We start from the raw sequence: 22,861 nt of genomic DNA on the forward strand, positions 1-22,861 counted from the left end.
AGAGACAAAGTCCTCTCCAAATATCGGGTCCAGGAAGCAAAAAGCAAAACTTCAGTTGTTTATTGGATGGACATCTACTGTGCGTTCCACAGCACCCCACAAGCCTCGGCCCCTGACTCCGGGAATTTTATAGCTGTCCTGAGTGCGTCCGTGTCAGCTGGAGTCACCAGGAAAGAGAACCTCAAGGAAGCATTTTTCCACTTGGAAAAGAGAAAGTGATAGGCTCTCCTCCCCCAGTAGTATCACCAGGCCGGATGGACCCCACTACCATATTTAGGCGCTTTGCGCCCCTGGCAAATTGCTCAGTTAACTGAACCTCAGTTAACTTCTCTGAAAACTGGGGTTCAACCTAGAAATAATGAGATATGTATGGAAATGCCTCAAATTGTGTAGTGTAGTGTGGTACTAAAGTACATCATACTTTCAATGAATAGTAACTTTTCTTCCCTTCTCCCTCCCCTTCTTCCTTCTCTCCCTCCTTCCATCCTTTGTCCTTACAGAGAGGTAAGTTTACTCCAGCGCACTGGAGACTGGATGCCTAGGGGCCATCAAACAACAGAGACCTCAGGAGTTGCCTCAGGGATCTTGCCAATGCTTGGCATCCCCCGAGGCCTTTTATCCTCTTCCTGTTATATAATTTTGCCTCAAGCAGTTCACCCAGAACACAGCTGGGTCCCTCGCACATGGACCGGACCTCACGGAGCCTCAGGAATGCCCGCAGACAGTTGCATCTCCTGCATTCCCGCAAGCCTTCTAGACTCTGTGTTTATGAATTCTTGGTCGGCCCCTGGGCTGTGCATCTCTCTTCTCGGAACATGGTAATCACAGAGCAAGGAGAAAGGCTAAAGAAAGCCCTGGGCAGGGCAGGGCCGAACCACATGAGTGCCGCTCTGAACATTTCGGGGAGCCCACGAGAGGACCCGCAGGTGGGCGAGGCAGCAGGGACAGGCTGTCTCGCTCCCGCTGGCATCTTGGGGCAATTATGCCCTATTAATGGCTGACAGCGTAGCTCTGCCCTGCAAGTGTGAGCTGAGCCGGGGCGGACCCCAGATGTGCTCCGCCCACAAGTATGCGGTTGGCAGCTCCCGAACTTTCGGTGACTTGATGCCAGCTGACCTGATCAGCAATTACATTTTATTTTGGGGCCAGGGAGACAGCACAGAACCAGGAAAATTATAAGACATCAGAGTGCAGTTTTTCTAAGAATATCAACTATCCACTTTTTTTAACCAATTGTTGTTTTAACGGTTAGGGATTTGTGAGGCACTAAAATAAGAAAGCCTTGGACACAAAAGTTAGACCGTAGCCAGCTTTCCCAAGGGTGCCTTGAAGTCTTTGTCCAGTAAAACTCTGGGTGTGATTCTGTGGTTGTTGTAGACAGGAGATGGGATAATTCTTGAGCCAAGAGGACGTTGCTGGTGACAGGGACCACAGCACGGAGATAAATGGATTTGTACTTCATCCTGGGCTTCAATCTTTCCTCTGCTTATTAGCTGTGACCCTACTCAAGTTGTACAACCTTCTTGGCCTCTGCTCTCCCGTACATGAAATGGCTGTATCATACCTAGTTTGGGGCTCATGATAAGCATTCAGGCGGCTGTTTATAAGCATCTGCACAACATCTGGTCTCCAGCACAGGTACATGGCAACTACGATGCTACCTTCTTCCCAGAACACTGGTTTCTTAGCTACAACGAACGGTACCTGTTTCCACCATCACACACCGAACCCAAATAACCAGTCAGCATAAAACAGGGAAATGGCATCTCCAGGAGCAGTTTGGTTTCTAGCAATTACAGGGTTTGTCATCCGCCTCTGTGATAACATCAGTTCCGGCTTAGCGACTTCAACAGCTTGGCTGGTAGGGAAACGTGAGAAGCCACAACTGTGCCCGATCGGGCGCAAAGTTCGTAAAGGTCTCGTGGACATAAAACTAAACTCAGCGGGGACGCCTGCTCCTTCCTCTCTCTTAACGCCCTGCCCGTGGCAGCCCAAACGGTCACTGGTCACCAAGACTGCGTCTCTGGGAAGCACCACGGACTGGACTTGCGTGGGAATGGAACGTAATTGCAGCTTGTAAAGGAAACCAGCCTCAGAAAAAACATCCCGGGTAACATCCCGAAGAAACGGGGAGATCTTCCTGCAGGGACATTTTCCTGGTTGCCTGAACAGGGGGCCAGACAGCTTGCCCACGACATTCTTGCTGGAGGTGACTCACTCACCTCCGCCTTCACCAATGGCTCCCAGAGCAGCCTCTCCAGCCTCAGATTCCCTCCCAGGCCCTGGGCTACTGCTAAAGGAGCTCCTCACCCAGGCGATACTTTCAAAATGCCACCAGAAAAAAGAGATGAGCTCCACCCAGGAAGGTTCTCTCTCCTTTGGTGGGTTTACAAATGGACTAAGCAGGGTCTCCCTTTCCAGTCAGCTCACTCACGTCAGCCCCGGGACAACAAGATCACCACATATGGCTCACCCTTTAGTGCCCAGCACTAGGCACGTACAATAGTGGATGAAGCAATGAATGAGCGAACAAGTGAATGAATCCAGGAATGCACCAAGTTCACAGAAGGCAGAGAGCAAAATGTATCCTCTCATGCAAATCTGCAAGGCGGGTTCTGTTAGCATCGTGTTATCAAGGAGGGAAGGCAGTCCGATATTCTGCACACGCTCACGTAGCTAGGAAGTGAAGAAGCCAGGCTTTGAACCCACGTCTGACTCTGAGGTCAAGGCTTCCAGTATGGAAACCACCCTCCCGACCATGGTAATGATGAATGATGTTTACATAGCCCGACACATCAGAGTTATTGAATCCTCCCAACATTCCCAAGAAACGGACTCATCATGTACTCAAGTTGCACAACCAGTTGGAGGAGAGGTAGGGATTGGAACCAGACTTTCATTTTTTCAATCACAGATATCCAGGGGACACCTTCCATAGGTCGGGCCCCATGTTAGGAGTTGGGGATACAACAGTACAAAGCGCAGACCCAGTGCACGCACTTCCGGTCCAGAGGGGCGTCTGCCTCAGAAATAAGCTGCTCCCGGAAGGTCCGCAGGAAAGCAGCAGTGCTTCAGCAGCGGTAGTTTGAAGGGGAAAATGATGCGAGCACAGAGCCAGTCAATTAGAGGGAATGTTCGCATCTCAGAAATCTTATCCTTGGTTGAGGCCGGTTCCGCCTCTTCCTAAGGACAGGTATGTGAACACGCCAGGAGACCTGCCTATAATAATCAGATTATTTGGGCACCAAGCAAAACCCACATATCAAATTCCCTGCTGAGTCACCAGAGAACCCATTAAGGGAGCCGCAGGCAATCTAAGTTTGCAATGACCTAGCTAATCCAGCCTCCTTATACAAGAACTCCAAAGCCGTGGGGGCAGATGGGGGGGAGCGGGGAGAGTGAATTCACCTGGTTGGGCCACCCATGATATAGAGACTTAGGAGTCCATTTTTCCAGAAAGGATTGCAAGAGAGAGACAAGGAAGACATGTGGGATCAGAAAGTTCCCTTTGCAGAACTTCAGGGAATTCAGCACCTTTGAGGACCTGGCATTATTTTCCTCTACTGAGCACCTTAGCCCACAGAAATGCCGAATTAAGAACTGGAGACAAAATAAAGCACAGAGGCTGCGACTAAAGCAGTACACTTTTTTTTTCTTTTCTTAACAGCAATTGAAGGTCAGATAATGGGCCACTAGTTGTTTACTTACAATTTCCTGGCATCAAGTGCTAATTAATGTTCCCACAAGATAACCAGCTTTATAGTCTCCACATCAGGACCCACACACACCACTGAGGCCATCACCATGGCAACCAGACCTCCTCCCTTTGCTCCTAGCTTTCCACAAGACACATTTCCTTGGTTGGAGCTTATTTTGCTCAAAGAGAAACTCTTCATAATCAAGCTCAGTTTACTACGACAGTCACTTGACAAAAAGTACCCCCCAAACACAAAACTGAGTCTTGGTAAACTGGTGCAGTGAGGTGGAATTCTTGGGGGCACCTTGGACGTTAATAAACCGACATGGGAGCAGCATGGCAGGTCCACGCATATGTGAACTTTCTTTGGGGGTGCTGAGGGGGAGCCTCTACAATTTCAGAGTCCCATTGCTGGCACCTGTGCTCAGTCCAGCACTTCGCCAGGGCATTTCGAGAATTCTTCACCCCTCTTGCTAGAATTTCAGAGCCATTGTACAGAAAAAGGGTGACCAAGAAAGCACCCACTGAAGGGAAAATGCCAGGCAGTAGAAGGACGTTTCAAATCCTCCAAGAACCAAACTTTGAAGTTTATCATTCTCCCTCCCCTCCCCCCGCCCCCCATGGATGCGTGGAGACCATGCATGGAGACCAAACGGAACAAGCAAGAAAGTCTCCAGGGCTTACCTGAGTGGGGTTGTAGAGTTCCTGCAGGGGGCTGCGAGACCCCTTCCGGCAGCAGATGTCCACGCCGAAGGGGCTCCTCCGCATGACTGAGGAGAGAAAGCGAAGGCTCATCAGAACTTTTCTGACAAAGAAAAAAGCACAGAGGTGGGGGAAGAGGAAGCGGGTAGGAAAGGAAGAGAGAGCACGGGTTTCTGGTAACGCTGTTGTTCCTTTATCCAAAGACATGTCTGCCCCAGTATTCAGGCATCTCCACACCCAGAGGACACAAATAATGCTCAGCCTTCTTCCCGGCAAGGTTTTAAGGAAGGAGAACAGGACTCGCTGAAATGAAGCTACTTACAAAAAGCAGCATCAAGGTTTCCAAGACCGAGAGATCCAGCAGCACCAGGCTTGGGGACAGACTGCAAATTCCACAGCCTTCTCCCTCAAAGAGCCATTACAAGCTCTCACTCCTCCGGGTCCCGGAGCCCTTGGCCCCATCACCTAAGAAGGATGCAGGCCCTTCCCCCCGCCCCAGGGACCCTCCGGGGCTAAGTCAGGGAGCTGGTCACCCCTAAGTGTCTTGTAAATCAGGTTATTTTTAATGAAAATATCAGGTATGAAAATATCAGATCGAGGAAGAAAGGACATGGGTTTATGGTTCTAAACAGACAGAGGTGGACCTTAAAATTAATAAAAGAGGCAGAATTAAGAGAACTCCTCAAAAACCAGTGGTGTTGAGGAGACGAAAAACCTTTTTTTTTTTTTAAAGATTTTATCTTAAATGTGGGGCTCGAACTCACAACCCCGAGATGAAGAGAGTCACATGCTCCACCGACTGAGCCAGCCAGGCACAGCCAGGCACCTGCCCCAAGAACTATTTTTAAGTGGAAAAGAACTTTCTTTTTTCATTCTTCCTGTTCAGGGCAGTCTCGCGGTCCAACACCTGGTCATCTGTTGATCATTATTTGTTGAAGGGAAGGCGAATGAACGAATGAGTGAGCACAGGTTTTCTCCTCCGGCAGGAGGCAATTTTCTTTGTGGACTGACCTGGCTGGGGTGTGGGAAAGACCAGAAGCCGACCGGCCACAAGCCTGAAGAATTCACCCGTGTGTGCGGCAGCGAAGCAGACAGCATGCGGTTCCCTGGAGAGACAGCCTGCCTTGGATTCTGGCTCTTCCACACCCCAGCTGTGTGACCTTGGCAAGGTACCTAACCTTTCTGTGCCTGTGTTTGTCTATAAAATGGGGACGAGGTTCGAAGTCCCCAGATTGTCTGTGAGGATCACATGAGTTACTACCATATGCAGAGTGTGCTTAAACAAGGGTGCTGGCCAAAAAGTGTTTCTTGCAAATTCTGGAGGGGAATCAAATGGGTAAAGTGGATTTGCACACAGTAATTTATGACAAACACTGCTTACCCCCGGAGGGGGGAAGGTGAGAGCTTGTCTATTCTTGAGCCATCAAGGAGCTGATGGGAAGTGAGTTCAAACCCAGGCCCCTCCTCCCAGAAGCCTCCCTAGGTCAGAAAAGGGAGGAGACCCATCTCCACAAGTAGCCAATTGCTTCTGGGAGGTCTCCAGGTGAATCCTCTCTTTCTTTTTTTTAATGTTTTATTTCTTTTTGAGAGAGAGGGAGAGACCGCATGAGCAGGGGAGGGTCAGAGAGAGAGAGGGAGACACAGAATCTGAAGCGGGCTCCAGGCTCCGAGCTAGCGGTCAGGCTCCCTGACGTGGGGCTTGAACCCACAAACCGTGAGACCATGACCTGAGCTGAAGACGGATGCTTAACCAACTGAGCCACCTAGGCGCCCTGACTCTCTCTTTCTCAGACAGTCCTTTGACTTGTCACTCTGAGTCATGTGGACACCCTCAGAGCAAACCATTGGTTGCAGGAAATTGGAAGCCGCATTTTCCATCCCCTTCCCCTTTGCCTCCTTCCTAGAGCGGAGTCGGCAAACTATTGCAGTAAAGGGCAGGCAGAGCCTCGGCCTTGCGCTCCGGGGTCAGCGGCAACTTCTCTGCCCAGACAATACAGAACGGAGTGGGCGTGGCTGCGTGCCAAGGCCGCCCGAATTCCGTGTAATTTTTATGTGTCAGGAAGTATTCTTATTTTGATGTTTCTTTCCAACCATATCACAGAAGCGGGCGCCGGGCTGGCTCTGGCCCCTAGGCTGCAGTCTGCTGACCTCTGCCCTGGAGAAAGGTCCCAGGTATTGCTGGGGTCCTCGGAACGGCCCCCCGACGCCCCAACCCCCCCAGCCCTCCCCGGGGAGGCGATCTGCGGGCCAGTGTCCATGCATAAAAGCTGTTAGGCTCAGATTCGACGGGTGCGGGCCAAACACTGCCCCTTTGTTCCTCCGCGCCTGCCTCGGCCAGAAGGGGGGAAAATCCACGCTGTGTTTTTCTTTAATTTATTGCTTCATTTTTCATTTCCACCCAAAACGAGGTAAACTGTTAAATGCACGCAGGTTGCCCTCGGTGCGCAGTGACATGGTAACACTTTGGAAGAGAGAAAAACAGCCATAAAACTTGTAAAATTATGCTCACGCCGTGCGAGATTAACCTCGCCCCATGGCGGCAGACAGGCTCCCCGAGACGGGCCGCAGACCGCCACGGCGGAAACCTTACTGGGGAGGCCATTAAAAGTCAGCTTTTATGGGGGGGCCGTATTATTTAATTGGTTTATTTTTCTAATACGAGGCCTTTAAAATGCTTTAACCGTGTGGGGCCCTTTCCCAAGGCCGTCCGCCCTCGGTGCCTCCACAAGCTCTTGGCCACGCGGGCTTTGTGGGACGCCTAGGGGACCAGCTCAGGCACCCCAGGCCACCAAAGCCAGAGGCGCTTTGTATGCCTTTATGAGAATGACAACCATCTTACTATTTATGGACTGAGTGCTCACTGCGTGCTAGGCACTGGGTTAAGTGTAATCCTTCCCACAGTGAAGGAAGTACTAACCTCTGGGAGCCTCTCTTAACCTCAACTTGACCAAGGTCAAGACCACGGAGGGTGGAAAGTAACCGGCCAAGACAAACCTGACTGCTTGGCTCTTCACATCCAAATGATAACAAGACCTGGGAAGCGTTGGCACTTATGCCGAGCGGTATTAAGTATGTTTATCCCACACGTGTCTTCGGAAAAGTGGCATCACAGAGGCTGAGTGACTGACACAGTTGGTGGCGGTCACAGTTTAGAGAGCGCCCACGGTGTGCCGAGCAGCTCACACATTAAATCTGCACAATAGTCCCACGGGGTGGGTGCCACCGCTGTCCCCACTTTATGGGTAGGAACACTGAGGCACAGCAGGGGTAGGTAACTTGCCCAGGTCTTGTGACCAGGAAGAGGTGAAGACTGGATTCTGACACAGGCATCCCAGCTCTCAGTTGCTGCCATGCTGGACCGATGGTCAAGTGCCACGCTTCCTCCTGGCCTGGCCCACGACTGGGCTGGCTGCATACTTCTAGGACAGGTGATCTAAAATGTCATCTAGTGTTACAGGAGTCACGGCAGTGATGTGATGTGAGAGCCGACTATTAACTAACAGTTCTTATTCCACTCCATTCATTCAACAAACTCTTCTCAAGTGCCTACAAATGATATGCCGGGCTGGGGGTAGAGACCCTCTCCGTCTCAGTCCCATTTTCCCCTGGTGCTTGGCACAGAGGAAGTACTCAAAAAACCGTATAATGAGCTAGGATTTAAGGCTTCCTTTTTTCAAACATTTATTTATTTATTTATTTTGAGAGAGAGAGTGAGCACGTGTGGGGGAAGGGCAGAGACAGACTAACAAGCAGGCTCTGTGATGCCATTGCCAAGCCGGATGCGGGGCTCAATCCCAGATCCCACGACTGTGAGACCATGACCTGAGCTGAAATCAAGATGCTTAATGCCCTGAGCCACCCCGGTGCCTCGTAAGGCTTCCTTTACAGGCTGTTTTCTGCTCTACTAGAAAGAAACGACCAGTAGCATCACCTTTTTCTTTTTAATTAAAGGTCTGGTGATCCAAAGCCCAACAAAAGGAATCCCCAAGGACATTTAACAGATGCCTACCGCCATCCACCTGCCACTACAAGTTTTATTTAACTAGAACACTTGCTTTTTTCCCTTTCTAAACTCCAATCAACAAAATTCAAATCTGTTTTGTAAGAATCTAATTGGTTCAGTTTAGGGCACAATTTCTTGGACCCAGGACATATGCCAAGGTACATAAAGGAAGCTAACATCAGAACCAAGCTCCCGGGTTTATTTTACTACGGTGAAGAGCACGTTGTTCTCAAGTGGACACCCCACTCACGGTAAAGTGACAGCAGGTGACAGAAAGTCGCCTCACGACCAAGGAATGGAGCCCCTCGTCCCCGGAGTGGCTCCCTCTGACCTGGCCTGTGTTTTGGGGGGTGGAAGGGAGCTACTGCAGTGTTGGTTCAGGTCTGAGGACATAAAACTGAAAGGCTGTGGGGCCCTGGGTGGGAACTCACTTTTGATCCATTTCAGAAAACTGGAGGTATGTGGGATGCCCGGGGATTATAGTCAAGCTCCGTCGATTTACAGAAAAAACTCAGAGTCCGCACACTTGCCTAAGCTCCCCAGGGTAGCCAGCAGCAGAGCCAGGGCTAGAAGTCAGGTCTTAAAAAGTAGAGCAAGAGTTAATAATAGTAATCAGGACAACTACTTATTGAGAATTTATCACGTGCCTGATGTCTGACACCACAAGGTTTTTTCTCACATTGCTTCATTTACTTCTCATAAAAACCCTAGGAGTTAGAAATAATGAATGATAGTAATATCATTCCTTCCATTTTACAGTTGAAGCAACTGAAGGCCAGAGAGGTTAAGTAATTTGCCCAAGATCACACAGCCAGCAAATGGCACAACACATGACAAATTCAGACCCTGCTTCCAGAAATGGCAGTCTTCTCCACTTTACCACGCGGTCTGTCAGGACAGCGGATGACGCCCGTACACATGGAGTGCCATGGCAGAATCTGAGCTCACACCCCCCTCAGCGTCCACCCAGGTCCACACGGGTCTCCACTCCCTCCTGCGGACAAAACAGCCCCAACACCCCACTGACTGCACTTTCCAAATCTGGTGTTGCTCAGAGCCTGGGCATGATCCTCGTCTACACCATGTTCTAAGGGTGCAGAGCAGCAACACGGATGTGTCTGCTCCAAATGCACGAGTTCTTGCTGTGCCCGAGTGAGTACCGTCCAGCCCGTCCTTCAAAACAAGGGAACTGTGTCTAGGTCAACATCAAGTTGGGTGAAGTAAGAGTGACACCCCATAATGTCGGAGGGAGCCATCCTTATGTAAAGACAGGCCATCTGCTTTGTGACAGCAGGACCCACAGCCTGCCCTGAAAGGTCACGATGTCACAGCTCTCTGCCTCTCCTGGGGAGGTCGCAATGCGGGGGCTACATTGAGCAACTGCCCTGACCTACCCGGCACTGAGGACACTCCGGGAGCTCCGGACTCTCTGCATGCTACGACCCGGAGGGTCCCAGGCACCCTTTAGATTCAAATCCTGGCTTCTCCAGCCTTGGGGCTTTCAGTTAACTTCCTTTGTTATTATTATTATTATTATTTTAGAGAGAGAGGTATAGCATAGAGAGAGAGAGAGAGAGAGGGAGAGAGAGAGAGAGACTTAAGCAGGCTTCGCTCAGTGCTGAGCTGGACACGGGGCTCGATACCACGACTCTGGGATCAGGACCTGAGCCAGAATCAAGAGCCAGATGCTCACCCGACTGACTGAGCCACTCATGCACCCCCTTTAGTCAACTTCCTAATCTCTGAAACACAACTAGAGAGCAGTGATCATGCCCACATCCTACGATGGCTGTGGAAATTAAATGAAAATGTAGAATAGCCTGGTACATAGTATCCAAGACTCTCCATGTGCAGTCCCCGGCCTGGCCCTATGGCTCTTTCTGCCCCCTAAGGAAGAGCCTCACCTTGAACCAGCTCCCCCCGGGGCCCAGACTCCTCCTTGGTCAGATGCGGAGGTAAAAGCAGGTGATCTCTACATTCCTGATGTCTTAGCACAGAGTGGTGCTGGGGGTGGGGCGGCCAGAGAGAAGAGGCAGGAGGTGTAGACAGAGAACCTAGCGGCAGTTATACAGTAACAGAAAAGGAGGAGAGGAAGGTGTGGGCCCAGAAGAGGTTGGTTAAGAGAAAGCAATACTCGGCTCTGAGATTGATTTCTTATCAATGTCTGCCCCCTTTACAATCCACTACCAAAGGCTGGTGTTCTATTTGATATGAAGAGGTTTTTCAAATGAAATACCATCTACAAAGAATAATTAACAATACAAAAACCAGAACCGCTCCCACCCCCCCTAAAAAAAACTCTTATATAGAAGCAGAACTGGTGGCTTCCAGCTTTTTGGCGGGGGGATGGGCCACTAGGGCAGCTGCTGGGGCAAAACCCTCCCGTCTCAGTAACCCAGGGCCTGAAATGCATGGGGAGGGCATCAGAGAGGAAGGAGCCCCACCCTCTCCCAGAAGCACCCGTGAACCTGGCCTTCCGGAGCACTCATGTTCTTTACAGTTTAGAGTCTCCTTTGGACTATCACTCTTCTTTTAAAGCACGAAGGGGGAAAAAAAAAAAAACAAAAAACAAAACCCTTTGAGTCACTCACTAACATGAGAACCTGAATTAGTTGTTCTGCCCAGATTTCTGGAAGGAACACTTGGGACTAGAGGAAAGAGGAAGAGAGAAGAAAACAAAGGGGAAGGGTAGGGAGGCGCAGGAACGACTAAAGCTCCAGGATTCTTGGCCATCACAAACGGGCTTAGAATTGGTTCAATCCCAAACATTTCCCGGAGGAACCTGAGAAGGGACCAGAGGTGTGGTGAGTCCTCACAAACACTACGAGGTCTGCAGCTAACACACCAAAATTGTCTCAAGTGCTCAGGAATTTCTATCTCTCTGAGATTTCGTTTTATCTCAAGGAATCTGAGGCTCTTTGAATCCAGTTCAACACATTTCGCAGGTCCAGATGGGCTCAGGTTTTTGCATTCCCCGTTGGCTCCTGCCAAAAAATTAAGAAGCAAAACTCACATTTGGAGTCGGAGGGGTGCTTAGCCCCCATCTGGCCACCCTCGCTCATTTTCAGAGGAGAAAACGTGGCCCAGAAGAGCCGGCGTTCCCACAGCAGGGCTGGGAAAGACGAGCCAGGCCTGCCCTACCTTGGGCAGGCTCATCCCTCACCTGAGTCCCGGCAGCCCAGCCCCATGGTATTCCCATCGCCCCCCCCCGCCCCATGGCCTCTGCCCAACTAGGTGCTTAGCACATATGCGGCAAGTGAATGAGATGAAACAACAGGTCAAGCGATCTGAGGGTTTAACCAAAGACATTTTTTTCTGTTAGAGGGTATCAGGCCAAACCGCTTACTACAAGCAAAAGAACAAAGACGACAAGTTCAAAGTTTGTTAGCTAACAAGCATCCTCAAAAGGGTTTAATTGGCTTTCTTGGCCAAAGGAACTAAAACAAACAACGCCAGGCAACATGAGTAGGATCCACTCTAGCGGAAGTGCGGTGTGCCCTGACCGAATTCCATGAGCACTCAAGGAGCACGGGCCTCTATTACCGTCTCCTCTAACTCCTCACCACCACCTGGAGGGAGGTGTCATCACACCCATTTCTAAGACAAACTGAGGTTCAGAGAGGTTGAAGGATTCACCCGATGACACAGCGCCGTGAGCACTGAGGTGGGATTCAAATCATCTGTTCTGTGGGTGCAAACCCCACACGATCCCCTCTACTCCTCAGAAATGAGACTCGGTACAGCTTGTAGAGGCTGGAGCGGGAGGAGGCCAGACAAAAAGACACCCCTGAATACTGACCCAGTGCCCTGCAACTAGCCCAGCTTCGGGGGCTTTACAAAACGTTCAGCACACTTGTATTTGCAGGCGGCTTCTCAGGAGGCCCCAGGCACAGGCGGGATCCCCGGGACACGGGGTTCAACCTGAGCTGTCATTAATACCCTGTTATCAAACTTCAGTTTTCCACTTTCCTATTCCTGCCTCCTCACAGTCCCTAAAATAACCCAGAGCCACGGAATACCATTTCAGATCTGTTTTTCCTCATTGGACACCCTACCAGCAAGCACTGAAGAACGCTGATGGATTTGGGTTTTATTTGATTTGAAAATAATCGGAACCCTTATGATGGCTAATTCCTATGTCAGTCTCCTTTCCCTACTGTGAGCTCCACAAAGCTCCCGATGCCCAGCCTGTGGAGGTGGTGGCAGAACTAATGTGAAATAGACTGTTGGCAGGTGAAGGTCAAGGGTATAAATCCAAGAATTGGGTGAAAGCACTTGATAGAACTCTGGAAGAGAAAAGTCACAGCTTCATCTGAGAGCCAGGAGATTTACTGTCCTAGAAACCTTCCACGGAGATACTCAGCTTTGAAGAATATGCCACATACACTATGACATTCACCTGCCAAATGCCAGGAGAAGAATGGAGCTATCAAACATCTTGACCAAAACCAAAGGCCACTGCAGTCAACGCACCCCCTCTCTTGGGGGTCCCTGCCCAAGTGCACAAAGTCCCTGCCCAAGTGCAAACCAGCTGTACCAGGCAGCTTAATGCAGACTCAGGCACATCTCGGACAAGAAGAGGCTCTGGATGCATCTGGCCCAATGGCTTTCACACCAGCAAAGGGAAAGAGTATACACGATTGGAGGAAAGTACCCTCGAATTTGATTCTGAGTAAGCAAGACAAATGGCAGGTTGCACATCTCAAAAATGATCTCTCTGGACAGTAGTGTTGGCAGGGCACTGTGAGACAGCATGGAAGAGGTGAAGGGAAAGGAGGTGCCAGGCACTGAAAGGTTAAACTCCAGTCTGGGGGAACCCACCTCATCCACAGCCCCATTCTACAGGTGGAGAAATGGACGTCCAGGAGCATAAGTGATTCGTTCAAGGTCACAAAGCTAGACACCTTCTGTCTCCTGTCCTATCGTATGCAGCTTACATGCGATGAACTGATATTTTCTATTCTTTTTTTAGTGCTTGTCCCAACTCATTACGCCCTGTGCGCTCGCTGTTCCCTCCCCTGTAAATTTCCTCCCCCTGGACTTGCTCACATTATCGGCTCCCCGGAGAGCCCCCCACCCACCACCACACTACCTAACACAGCCTGTCTCTGCTTCCTCACGTCTCCCCTCTGCTTCGCTTTGTATCTTTCTTCAAGGCACCTATTGTGTTTCAACTTTTTATTTTATTTTATTTTTTTAAAGTTTATTTTTATTTGTTTTGAGAGAGGCAGAGACAACGCGAGTAGGGGAGGGGCAGAGAGAGAAGAGACGAATCCCAAGCAGGCTCCACACTGTCAGCACAGAGGCCCACACAGGGCTTGATCTCATTACCATGAGATGATGACCTGAGCCTAAACCAAGAGTCAGATGCTTAACTGGCTGAGCCACCAGGTGCCCCCAGACTTTTTATTTTATTTTTATTTATTTATTTGTTTTTTAATGTTTATTTATTTTTGAGAGACAGAGAGACAGAGTGCAAGCAGGGGAGGGGCAGAGAGAGAGGAGACACAGAATCTGAAGCAGGCTCCAGGCTCTGAGCTGTCAGCACAGAACTTGATGCAGGGCTCGAACCCACAAATCGTGAGATCATGACCTGAGCCAAAGCCAGACGCTTAACCAACTGAGCCACCCAGGCACCCCCAAGACTTTTTATTTTAAATCCCTTATTGGCCACTGCCTGTTGCCATCACAAGACTCAAAGCTTGAGAGGAGAGACCTGGATTGCCTATCTACCACAGTATCCTCAGTTCCCTAAAAGTGCGTCTGACTGCGGAGCCTGGATGAATGAATGAACATGTGAATGAATGAATTGAGCTCCTTCCCCAAAAGATGAGAAACCAGATCATTTTTGGAACACAGTTGCCCTAGTCCTACATCTTCAAAACCTTCCTGCTACGAGTCATCTGAGGTACTTGTAAAAAAGACATATGCCCACAGCCTCTCTGAATCAGGGGCCTGGGAAGACAGGAGGGGAGTGAGCACCCCCAAGGGATTCAGAAGGGTTTGGAGACACAGCACATCAGGTATACAGATGGTGCACATGCAGGGCGATCTGGAGAAGGGGCGGGGGGGGAACTGGGGCCAGTGAGTTCAGGGACCTGGGTGCAGAGTGCCACCGGGAAGGTCCTTACATGGATGGGGTAGGGGGGAGCCTGGCTGCAAAGGGGGTGCTGGCTGGGCTGACACATCTTCATTTCCTTACTTACACCTAACTCCTTCCAAAAACGATTTGAGGCTAGACTGGGAAAGCATTCACGTGACTCTGTAATCAAGATGGAGGCCCCAAATACCATCTTTGAGGCAGAGACTAATACAAACAGCGTTTTGCCAATGTTTTAAAATTGCGGTAAATTAAACATAACAGAAAATTTACCAGTTTAGCCATTTTAGGTGTACCATTCAGTAGCATTAAGTACATTCACACTGCTGTGTAACCATCACCGCCAACCGTGTCCAGAACTTTATTTTCTCATCCCAAACTGGAACTTTGTACCCACGAAACACTAACTCCCCACTCCCCTCTCCTTCCAGCCCCTGGCAACCACTATTACCCTGAATTTAACTATTCTGGGTGCTCCACACAAGAGGAATCGTACGGGATCTGTCCTTTGGTGCCTGGTTTATTTCACTTAGTAGAATGTCTTCAAGGTTCACCCGTGTTGTAGCGTAAGTCAGAATCTCCTTTTTAAGGCTAGCAATGTTTCCCTGTGTGTGTAGACCATATTTCACATATTCAGTCATCCATCGATGGACACTTGGGTTGTTTCCACCTCTGGACTGCTGGGAATAGGGCTGCTCCGAACACGGGCATGAGTACTGAAGACATCCAGCCCACGTGCAGAGTGTGAACCTGATGGGGCCCCCCGAGGGCTTCTGGGGGACGTGCTGGCCAGTGGCCTCCGAGTGGGTGCTGTGGGGACAGCAGAAGGTCCCCAACACAGGAACATGGTTGATGAGCACCAACTCCAAACTGTGGCCTCAGAGCCAGACGCCAGTGCGAGGGTCTGCAGTCAGCTTATGCTTTAACCAGGTCCTGGAGCCCAGCAAGGAATGCAGGCAGCGTGAGGCCACCTGCTGGGGTTTGGACTCCTGCAGAGAAGCATCTGAATCAGGAGGAAGTGAGGGACTGATGGGTCTGGGTGACGGTTCCAAGAACCCCCACTCACAGACTGACTACTCAGCTCCTGCTCACGAAGAAATTCCAGGCCGCTGAGGCAGGAACCCAAAGAATTGCTGGAGAAGATGTCCTCCAACTTGAGAGAGCCAAACTGTTTCCTTAAAAACTCAGCATGATTTCAAATTAAATACAGAACAATATGCAGACACAGAAAGTAGACTAGTGGTCACCTAAGCCCTGGGCGGGCTGGCGAATGACGGTAAGTGGACCTACAGATTCGATTTTCGGGTGATGGAAATATTCTAAAATTAGATTGTGGTGATGGTTGTACAACTCTGTAAACATACTCAAATTCACTGAATTCTACACTCAAACTAGGTGAATTATATAGGTAAATGCTATCTCAATAAGGTTATTTTTAAAAATAAATACAGAAATGGTTAAGAAGAAAAATCCAGAAGGTTAATATTTTCAAGGTTTTAACCTATTTGAGTGGGAGATCTACCTCACAATCCCAACATGAAAGGTTTAATTAAACAATGTATTTGACTTGAGATTTTTAAGTTGAAATCTTGTTTACATATACTACTGGAGAATTTGTTAAAACCTTAATTTATCTGACTTCAGCTCAGGTCATGATCTCACAGTTTGTGGGTTCGAGCCCTGCATCGGGCTCTGTGCTGACAGCTCTCAGCCTGTAACCTGCTTCGGATTCTGTGTCTCCCTCTCTTTGCCCCTCCCCTGCTCACAGTCTTTCTCAAAAATAAAGCATTAAAACAATTTTTTAAGTAAAAACAACAAAAAAAAACCACCACAAAAACTTAATTTAGTCAACATATTCCTAAATTTGAGGTATTAAATTTGTACTATATCTAAGTCCTTGTCTGTTAATCAGGCAACTGAAGTACTCAAAGAAAACATTAACTATATTAAATTTTAAATGCAATTTAAAATGTTAAAAGCAGGTTAAACTTGTTCAAGGATCAAATATTAATCAAAGGCTACTCTGAATGTAGCTGTGAAAATTTACCAGACTTAGGAAGAGAGTCAGAATCTTAACTCAAAGGCTAGCATCCTAGACTTGCAGTCTTAGTTTTTCTATACATAATGGTCACCTTCAACGACACGAAAATCCTCCCAGTAACAGAAGTTGGGGGATCTCAGTGTCTGGGGTGAAGGAGAAACCGCCCCCAGCCTGATTCTGTTCCCAAATTTTACTGTTGAGAACCATAAGACCCTGTGGAAAAACAGAGTTCAAGGGATTGAAATTGGCAGTTAACCTAGGAAAGCCCTTATAAATGACTTTTTATGTTCCCTTAAATAAAACAAGAGAGAGAGCAGGGGAGGATAGCTCATCTTAATTACGGTCTATACCTTGAAGAAGTAATTATGGGTGTTGTTTGGTTAATTTTCATTTACCCTTCCTTGCATGCTGGAGACTTTCTATACCCTCCCCTGCAGTTTCCCTGGAATGTTCATAAATTTATTTTGCAGCGATGCAGATAATATGCCAAAATACTTTCTTCCCTGTGGCTGGTGCTCCAAGTCTGATTTTATGACTCGGAGACATTTATGTCTGCCGCTGGGGTTCCCCTCGGCTTCAGAGACAGGCAATAACGTGGCTGCTTGAGAAGGGAAATCTTTCAGGTAACCTTTATGCAAGCTGCTCAAGCATGGCGGGGCACTAACCCCACACCTCCCCTCTTCCCTCGAGTACAGAAAGCCGTTCAGCTCTGTGCAGCTTAATTTCACTCCAATGCAGTTGTTCAGTGCCAGACACCCCACTTCTTGCACAAGCCTCCGTCCCCTCCTGGCCACACGGGGATGGTGGTCCATCCTTTGTCTCAAGGCCACCTGGGCAAAACTTGAGCATGCCCAGGCTTCTATTTTCTTTCCCTTTACTCCACCCTGTCCTAGAAGGTGGAAAGGGGTCCTGGCTAAGACTATGGTGTCATGGATTGAATAGTGGTCCCCGGAAATTCATGCCCACTTAGAACACCTCAGAATGGGACCTTATTTGGAACTATGGTCTTGGCAGGTATAATCAGTTAAATTAAGATGAGGTCATCCTGGCCTGGCACGGGCCCTAAATCCAGTGCCTGCTTTTCTTATAAGAGAGGACACAGACACAGACACACATGGAGGAGACCCTGTGCAGATGGAAACAGAGAGTGGAGGGGCACAGCTCCAAGCAAGCCAAGGAGCGCCAAGGGCTGCCGGGAGCCACCAGAAGCGAGGAAGAGGCAAGGAAGGATTCTATCCCAGAGCCTTCAGCCCTGCCAACACCTTGACTTCAGATTTCCAGCCCCTAGAATTTCGAGGGATGAGATTTCTGCTGTTTTAAGCCACTGAGTTTATGGTACAGCCTCTCTGTAAAATGGGGCTAACAATATAGTAGGAATGTTGTGAGGATGAAATACATTAATCCATGTCAGGTATTTGTAAGGGCTTAGTAAGCCAGAACTAGCGACTACTCCCAGTACCTTCTCTTTCTAACTCTTCCGCGAAAGAGCATCTCAAAATCCTCTTCTATTCCCCCAGAAATCTCACTGTTAGGGGTATGACACATGCGCCCTCATCTGTGGACGCTAGATTATTTCACAGATTGGCGAGGGGAGTTGGCGATGTGTGTACGGTGAAGGTCTAACCAATTTGGCTTTGCTCAAGGTGAGTGTGAGGCAGCTGCGGAATGCCAAAAGGGGGCTGTGGGACAGACGGTGTGTGTGTGTGTGTGTGTGTGTGTGTGTGTGTGTGTACCCCCTCCCCCAGAAGCAAGAGCTTATCCCCCACAACAAAACACATGCTCAGAGTAACGAAGAGTTGGAGCCTTCCAAGGCAGCCAGGCACCCATCTACCCAAACCCATATTTTCATTTTCATATGTCTAGATTAGTTAAGGATGGGAATGATGTTTTTAATTGTTCACGTGTAGGATGTTCTTCTGACATTTTTCTGGCACATGATGCTAATACTAATTTTTAAAATATCCCCAACATGTCCCTGGAGCTGTGAAGTTGTTTCTAGCCTTCAGCTCCAGCAATTTCCCTCTTGGGAAAGGACACCAAGAGAGCTCCAATAGAAGCTAAAGAAGTTATGCACAAAGATGCATACCATCATACTTCCCTTCCAGCGGCCAGAGACTGTCACAACTGAAAAATGCCCATGATTAGAGTCATCACTTCATAAATCATAGTTCACTTAAGGTATATCATTAATAAATCACAGTGTATTAAGTACTCAAAAATGATACTGTTATTAAAAGTAATAATGTAAAGACACAGGAAAGGGGTTTAAATTAAAGCAGCAGATTTCAAAATATTGTGAGGACCAGGCTCTCAGCCACATCAATATATATACATATAAATGACAACGTATAAAGACAAGAGTGCATTCTTCCACACTGTTTACCATCTCTCTGACTTAAAAATGAGGACATCAATATAATGCCAGATCCAAATCAACTCTAAATGTTACAGATACTCCTGAAAGCCAGGGAAGTTCTAAACAAAGAGTTGGATTTCTCCCAAAGATGAAGAAAAACTGATCTTCGACAAATGAGAGCACTGTGAGCGTGCTCTGTGTGCGAAGGACCACAAGGTGCCTTGAGTAGGACTTCAGTTGCTGTTATCAAGAAGTGGTGCAGGGGTGGGCCGGAGAGAAGCAGGCGCTGGGGAAGATCCAAAAGTGGGTGGAAGGAGCAGGGAGGGTGGGGGTAGAAAAGGCACATGCGGACTTTGGGGGTAGCTATGCTCTGCCTCAAATGTTATTCTTCTTGAAATGTGGTCAGAAGGGAAAGACCGCTGCAGCTGTAGCCTATTAAAGGTGCCTTCCCCAGCTCCCTCCCTCCCTCTAACCCTTCTAGTGAGTCCAAGATGCAAGGCTGAACCTCACTCCAAGGTCTTTCTGAAGACATGCAGTGAGAATGCCCTGAACCCAGTGGGGGGCGGGGGGGGGTGGTAAGAGGACCAAAGTTACTGGAGTGATTTTTCCGAGGGAAATATTTAGCATTTTGAGATTTCTCTTTTCCTTTGATAGGTAGGTAGGTAGGTAGGTAGGTAGATAGATAGATAGACAGACAGACAATGATAGGTAGATAAAAGCTTTGTGACAATACGCAGAGACAGAATCCCACTTTTCTCCAAAAGGTAAAAAAGCTGTGCACAATATTTGTTGCTAGGATAAACAGGAAGGCTGGCCTCTTGGGGTGCACACACACCTCCAGCGTGAGTGTAGATATTAAAATCCTTCTCAAAGTCAGCCAGGCAGGATCTATTTGTGCAAACAAATTAAAAAACTGTAGAACAATAAGAGGGTGTTTGCAGAGGCTGGGCTAGACGAGGATCCGATGAGAAGAGGCCAGGTGTGCTAGAAAGGGCTCTGGTTCCGAGACTGCTGTCCCCAGCCATGTGGGTGACCCAGGAAAGAGGGGGACAAAAATAAGCAGAACGTATTTAAGTTCTTACTCTGCCATGCTGAATGCTAGGCGCTTGAGGAAATGTTACGTAACCTTCGCTTCCTAAGGACCATCCTGAAATGCTAAGTGTTCTCATTTCCATCTTACAGAGGAGGAAACAAATTCAGACAGGTATTCGCCTAAGTACACAGACAGCACCTGAGAGATTCTGGAGACTGATATAACAGGGAAATGTTTATTAGCTCTGAGTGTTATCAGTAGAAATCTACCTAGAGGAGAGGAGGAGAGCAGACATGAAACACACAGAAAGTAGCAGTATTTCACAGTGCTGGGGCCCATCCCCTAGTAAGAGTAATAATGTGAAAACATGGAAATGGAGGTTGAAATTACTTAGTAAAAGTAATGGAGCTGAGTCATTACACACCTGTCTGACTCAGGTCAAAACACTGACATGGAAGTGCTCAAACTGGGGTGACCAGGTGGCTCAGTCGGTTAAGCACCCGATTCAACTTGATTTCAGCTTGGGTCATGATCTCATGGTTTGGGAGTTGGGGCCCCGAAGTGGGCTCTGTGTTGACAGGGCAGAGCCTGCTTCGGATTTTCTCTCTCCCTCTCTCTCTGCCCATCCCCTACTCATGCAGGCGCACACATGTGCTCTCTATCTCAAAATAAGTAAATAAACTTAAAACTATTCCCTCTCTCTCTCTCTCTCTCTCTCTCTCTCTCTCTCACACACACACACACACACACACACACACACACACACACACACACACACAGCAACAACAACACAGACTTTGTAGAGCCAAGTGGCTAAGGGTAACCCCCAAGGGAGTCAGAGCTCCTGCTTCTAACCCCGGCCACTCCGGTAACAAGCAGAGGGACCTTCCGTGACAATGTCTTCAGTCCTCTGTGTCTCAGGCTTCTCTCGGGTAAGATGAGAATAACAAGAGAATGTACCAGAGCGGTCTGCGACCCCAGTGCATCTCACAGTCGCAGCCTTCCTCCACTTGATGATGGTGAGGCGATGGGGGTGGGCGATGGTGCGGAGCAGCCCCGACGCCTTCGTGGGTCCATGCCTGCCCCCGCCCCCAAACCTCCACTTCAATCTCAACCCCCTGCACGGTTTCTTTCCTTCTTTCTCCCTCTTTATTTCCTCCCTCCCTCCCTCTCCCCTCTCAATCTCCTGAAAGTGTGATACTCTGACTTCCGAGCCAAGACAAATATCCCCAAATCCAAATGGCAAAGTGCTGCAGCATCAGATGCCCTGTTCCCTCTGAGGGTGAACCCGGAGCGAGGGCTCACTGGGGTGCAGGCAGCCAGCTCCTGGTAACAGGACCCCAGAGACAGCTCTGTGCCCAAGCTGTGCATCACAAAGCTGGGGACACTTGCCCCGTGCCCTGGATTGAAGTGGAAGCCACCACACCCCATGGGTGTCAGGGCAGACTGACATGATGGGTCTTCAGCAGTATCAAGAAAAACCCTCTCTCAAACGCTAAAAAAAAAAAATTTTTAAGGTGGGAGCAACTGGGTGGCTCTGTTGGTTAAGTGCCGGACTTTGGCTCAGGTCACAATCTCGTGGTCCATGAGTTCGATCCCTGTGTCAGGCTCTGGGCCTGGATCCTGCTTCAGATTCTGTGTCTCCCTCTCTCTCTGCCCCTCCCCCACTCACACTCTGTCTTTCAAAAATGAATAAACGTTAAAAAAAAAAATAAAAGAAAGACCCTCTGTCCTAAGACCCAACCCTCCTCCAAATAACCACCCCGGATCCTGCTGAGTCTGGAAATCCAGTGTTGCTTTACATCAGCGGTTTCTGGTAACTCTCCAATGTTTTGCCACTTAAATAAATAATAACCAGCTCCCTCAAATTCTGAAAAGTCACAACACCTAAAACAAACAGCGTAGAATTTTCCTAATTTTTTCTCCCATAAAACCTTGTTAAACATAACTCTGTTGTATGTGAATCATACGTAGACTGATATGCATATAGAGATATCAATAGAATTAATCTGAAAAATATTACTGTATCATCATGATACAGATGATCTACCAACTGACCACGTTTGAGGTTATGGCTCCAGTAGAAGGTAAAGGAGGCCAGCATCCCTGGTATCAGGGCCCAATGTCCAGAAGGGTAAGGATGCAAGAAGCATCTGTTTGTAAAAGGGTTGACACAGAAAAGGCTGATGGAGAAATCCTTCCTGGATGTCAAAGTCAAGGGTGAGGTCTTGCCAGAGAGCGGAGTCAGAACAGAACTGGGATGGCCAGAAACAGCTGGGGAGGCACCCTTGCCTTTCACTCCCTTCTGATCTCAGTCAAGGTCACACTCAAGGCTTCACTTGCTTTTTCACAATGAGTATGTTGGAACCTAAAATGCTAAGTTGTTCACTCAAGCAAGTCTCCATAAGAAATACAAAAATTTGACTTCCTTCCAAGTGAAGTAGGGAGCCTCAGAGGGCTGAGAACCCTTTTCTTTTCTTTTTCTTTTTAATGTTTCTTTATTTTTCAGAGAGAGAGTGTGAGCAGGGGAGGGGCAGAAAGAGAAGGGAAAAGGGTCCGAAGGGCTCTGCGTTGACAGCAGCGAGCCCGATGCAGGGTTCAAACTCACGAACAGTGAGCTCATGACCTGAGCTGGAATCGGATGTTCAACCGACTGAGCCACCCAGGTGCCCCTGAGCACCCATTTCTTGACAAAAATCTTCCTGGTGCCCAGGGCCAGCTACATCATAGAAGCAGAAGAGACAAGTACAGGGGAAAATGAATCAGGTTCTCGACATTGCCGGGAAGGTATCAGTGGGGCACACTTGTAGCTGTGGATGTGGGAGGCTCAGTTACACATTGGGTCTGCTAGTCTCTGATTGTGTCTGATACGCTGAATGTCCACCCGCCTTCTCTTCATTTATCCAAAATCTGCATGTCTGTGGGGCAC

General features: G+C 48.7%; 1 protein-coding gene across 2 annotated transcripts in view; it reads right to left on the minus strand.

The window, feature by feature from the left end:
* The window catches only part of CHST11 (carbohydrate sulfotransferase 11), a 261,361-nt gene that overhangs the window by 132,468 nt on the left and 106,032 nt on the right, over positions 1 to 22,861 (minus strand). For both annotated transcript variants that reach the window (XM_029953425.1, XM_029953424.1), the window contains exon 2: positions 4,382 to 4,467. In XM_029953425.1, coding sequence (XP_029809285.1) covers positions 4,382 to 4,467 — 86 coding nt within the window. The remainder of the gene's footprint in view (positions 1 to 4,381; positions 4,468 to 22,861) is intronic.

This window comes from Suricata suricatta, chromosome 10, assembly GCF_006229205.1.
Source record: "Suricata suricatta isolate VVHF042 chromosome 10, meerkat_22Aug2017_6uvM2_HiC, whole genome shotgun sequence".
NCBI lineage: Eukaryota > Metazoa > Chordata > Mammalia > Carnivora > Herpestidae > Suricata > Suricata suricatta.